This window comes from Priapulus caudatus, unplaced genomic scaffold (genome assembly GCF_000485595.1).
Source record: "Priapulus caudatus unplaced genomic scaffold, Priapulus_caudatus-5.0.1 Scaffold2391, whole genome shotgun sequence".
Classification (NCBI taxonomy): Eukaryota; Metazoa; Priapulida; class Priapulimorpha; order Priapulimorphida; family Priapulidae; genus Priapulus; species Priapulus caudatus.
The window spans coordinates 1-4,083 of record NW_014579452.1 but is presented as its reverse complement, the minus strand read 5'-3'; the positions used below and the strand labels follow the sequence as shown (position 1 = coordinate 4,083).

Genomic DNA, 4,083 nt, shown 5'->3' with positions numbered 1-4,083 from the left:
TCGTTCGCCCAGACGATCGCGTTGCCGTGGTTACACCTCGTTCGCCCAGACGATCGCGTTGCCGTGGTTACACCTCGTTCGCCCAGACGATCGCGTTGCCGTGGTTACACCTCGTTCGCCCAGACGATCGCGTTGCCGTGGTTACACCTCGTTCGCCCAGACGATCGCGTTGCCGTGGTTACACCTCGTTCGCCCAGACGATCGTGTTGCCGTGTTGCACGAGTCCGATCTCACACTTCAGCTTCTGCGTTGCGGTGTCGATCTCGAACAGTCCCGCGTGCGTCGGCAGCACGAGGTAACGACCGAAGATACCGGACGACGAGATAACGCGTCTGTTCAGCTGCCAGGGGGCGTGGGGGTCGTCGATGGAGCCGACACCTGCGTGAGAGAAGACACCGCGTCACGTGAGCGCGAGCCGTGGCGGGGGCGTGCAGCGAAGTATTATCTACTGCTGGTCAGATGATTGTACGTCAGCGGATGGTTCACGCGTGAATTTATGTTAAAGCTAATAACCAGATGCCTTGAATTTTCTTTTGTCTTCGATTTTGAGACGATAGTTTCACACAGAAATTTCGGTTACATTTTAATACGGTTGTATTGCATGACAATAACCAGTGAAAAAAATTGAGAAGAAAAAAAGTGTAAAATCGAAAGAGCAACTGGGAGAACTTGAGTGGTTATCATGCTATGACTCATGCACATGGCATGAGCAGCTACGCAACATGTGCAACAAATCTACAATATTTGCCAATTTGCTAAAACGATCTCACCCCCTGTGGGCCGCGCCAGACACAACATAAACATGCCTCGATTAAATTTATCGCAAAATTTTAACGACGAAACTGCTAGATCCACGCGATTAAAATTGTTTAAAACTGGTTAAATTTCGCCTCCGTAACAGCTTACCGGAAATCGCCTGCACTTCGCCCGTTGTCAAGGAAACGAACAGCACGTCTCCCTTCTCGACGGAGGTCAAATAGAGGTCGTAGCTGTCGCTCTCCTGCGACGGGTGGAATTCGACCCCGGAGATGGACAAGGTTGTACGAATGTCAAACAGATATTGGATTCCTGCAACGAATTACAAAATACATCGTAAACACATCGTAAACACACCGTATCTTGTATTTTGCTTGAAAAGCATGCTATCTTAAATTTCTATTTGCTAAATTCTTAACCCATACAACTCTTGCACCATTCATGGTTATATATATATATATATATATATATTTTTATTATTTTATTGATATTATTATTTTATGACACAAAGACACGGAGACAAAACTAACCGTTCTCGGTGATCATCTGAACTTTGACCTCTCCCGTCACGTGTTGACGGTCACAAGGATGGCGTGTTCTGTCCGGCGCGACCAAACGGCGGCCCCCTGGATGGGTGGCGTTCCATGGAGATGACGGAGTCGGTGAGGTAGTCCATGACCATCTGACTGGATGTGCCAGGCTGGCCGGGGACCTGACAGTCAACGATACACCGTGCCCCTGGTGGCAGAGCCAAGTAGAGACGAGTAGTGGTGTTTGTGGTTTGAAAAGACGTGGTCTGCCGACTCGCGACACAATGGAGGGTGGCACGCACGCACGCGACACACACTGCCACTACAGATGCACCGCGCAGCACGCACGCACTGCCGCACCACACAGATGCAACACGACGCGCGCGCGACCACCGGAAGATAACGCGACGCACTGCACGCAAGGGTGTCGCGGCAGCGCAAACCGACGCGCGTCACTACACCAACGGCCGCAGCCGCACGGCAGTCGCATGCACACAGGGCACGCCGACCAAAGATGCAACATACGCACGTACGCCACGGCACGCACACCAGGCGCCACAGATGGCACACAGGCAGGTGGTGACGCGGGCGTACACAAAATATAACCGCACCGTGAACAGCAGAACACAGACCACAGCGACACAGGACACAACAGCAGATGACCGGCGCGGGCGGCAGGTGGCGGGTACCTTAGGGATGGCGAATGGCCGCAGGCCTGTGATGGTTCACAGTTGTAAGCGTTCAGCGTCGACGGTGTGAATGCGTACTTCAGCTTGGCAAGGTTCAGCTTGAACATTCCTCTCTGTGCCTGGTGCGTCACGTAACCATGGCTCCACTCGTGTGACAGATCCTGCGCCGGCGGCAGAAACACGTCCTGTATCTGCAAACGACGTACGCGTGCGTGGTAATTAACAAGTAATTAATCTATTATTTTGATTAATACTATTATTAATTGATTTATTTATCTGGAAAAATGGTCCGCGGGGACACATGCTGGGAAATCGTTATTGTTGACGCTGATGCTGCAGATGTATGTGTGTATTAATCAACAATTACAGAGTGTTTATATTATGATTTGTTATTTTACTTATAATAATAATATAAACGAATAATGATGTAGAACAAACTAATTAATTAACAATTAAACATGTGTGTACCCATGTCGAAGGTGGTCCGCTGTACTGTTCCGTGTCAGCGGGTGTGTGGTGTAACAACATCATGCCTATAATACTACATCACTCGCTGAGGGCGTACGTACCATGTCGAAGTGGTCGCTGACTGGTTCCGTGTGCACGGTGTGTGTGTGTGTGTACATCATGCTGCAGGCGTACGTACCATGTCGAAGTGGTCGCTGACTGGTTCCGTGTGCACGGTGTAAGTGTGTGTGTGTGTACATCATGCTGATAAGTACTCATATGCTGGCAGGACGTACGTACATGATCGAAGTGGTGCTGACTGGTTCCGTGTGCACGGTGTGTGTGTGTGTGTGTACATCATGCTCAGCGTACGGTCCCGATGTCGAAGTGGTCGCTGACTGGTTCCGTGTGCACGGTGTGTGTGTGTGTGTACACATCATGCTATAATACTACATCATGCTGCAGGCGTACGTACCATGTCGAAGTGGTCGCTGACTGGTTCCGTGTGCACGGTGTGGTGCAGCAGCTGCTCGCTCGCGTTGCGGATCACCTGAAGCGTCTTGGAGCCAGCATCGTCACGGCCGCGCCAACACAGAACCCACACCTGGTCCAGGTGCTCCACATAACGAAGCTTCACAGGTGTAGCGTCCGTCAGCACAATCTGTAATCAATAGATCGATCATCGATGTACGTAATCAATTGATTGATCGTAGATATCTGTAATCAATTGATTGATCGTCAATATATGTAATTAATCTATCATTAATATCTGTAATCAACTGATTTAGCATCTCTATATAACTAATTTATGTGTCATCAATATCGGTAATCAATTCATCCTCATTATCTGTAACCAATCGATTATTCAATAATGTCCATAGACGATATCATGATCTGTCTCCGTCCCCTCCACTCTGAGTGAACCTCCCCCGCCCTCCCGCTCCCTCTCCCCTCCCCCTCACATGTGCTCTTACCTCCATGACGTCTCTGTCGTGTAGACCGATGACAAGAACTCTGTTGAGATCGGGCTGCGACGCGTAGATGAGGGTGTCTCTAACGTTGACAGCGTCTCCCCACGAACAGTTGTCTGTCTGTTCGCCACACACGCACACCGAGTCCTGCACACACACACGCACGCACGCACGGTTACCACAACTTGTTCATTATTATAATCATCATTATTGTTTTATATTAATATAATCATCATTATTATTATTATTGTTTTATATTAATATAATCATCATTATTATTATTATTGTTTTATATTAATATAATCATCATTATTATTATTGTTTTATATTAATATAATCATCATTATTATTATTAGTATTACTCTGATCCTTCACCATGAATTACTGGGAGCAGGAGCAAAAGAAAACGCATGACAGAAGAAGAGGAAGCAGGAGGTGGAAGAGAAGGAGGAGGAAGCAGGAGGTGGAAGAGAAGGAGGAGGAAGCAGGAGGTGGAAGAGAAGGAGGAGGAAGCAGGAGGTGGAAGAGAAGGAGGAGGAAGCAGGAGGTGGAAGAGAAGGAGGAGGAAGCAGGAGGTGGAAGAGAAGGAGGAGGAAGCAGGGAGGTGGAAGAGAAGGAGGAGGAAGCAGGGAGGTGGAAGAGAAGGAGGAGGAAGCAGGGAGGTGGAAGAGAAGGAGGAGGAAGCAGGGA

The 4,083-nt window shown here is 48.7% G+C and overlaps 1 protein-coding gene across 1 annotated transcript; it reads right to left on the bottom strand.

Moving 5' to 3' along the window:
* Positions 1-7: 7 nt before the first annotated feature.
* Positions 8-3,536, bottom strand: LOC106818630 (follistatin-related protein 5-like). Its single transcript, XM_014823321.1, has 6 exons — positions 3,397-3,536; positions 2,898-3,083; positions 1,976-2,166; positions 1,287-1,494; positions 907-1,068; positions 8-378 (listed from the first exon to the last, which is right to left on the bottom strand). The coding sequence occupies exons 1-4, from the start codon at positions 3,400-3,402 to the stop codon at positions 1,476-1,478; spliced, it is 402 nt and encodes a 133-aa protein (XP_014678807.1). The 5' UTR covers positions 3,403-3,536; the 3' UTR covers positions 8-378; positions 907-1,068; positions 1,287-1,475.
* Positions 3,537-4,083: the final 547 nt, after the last annotated feature.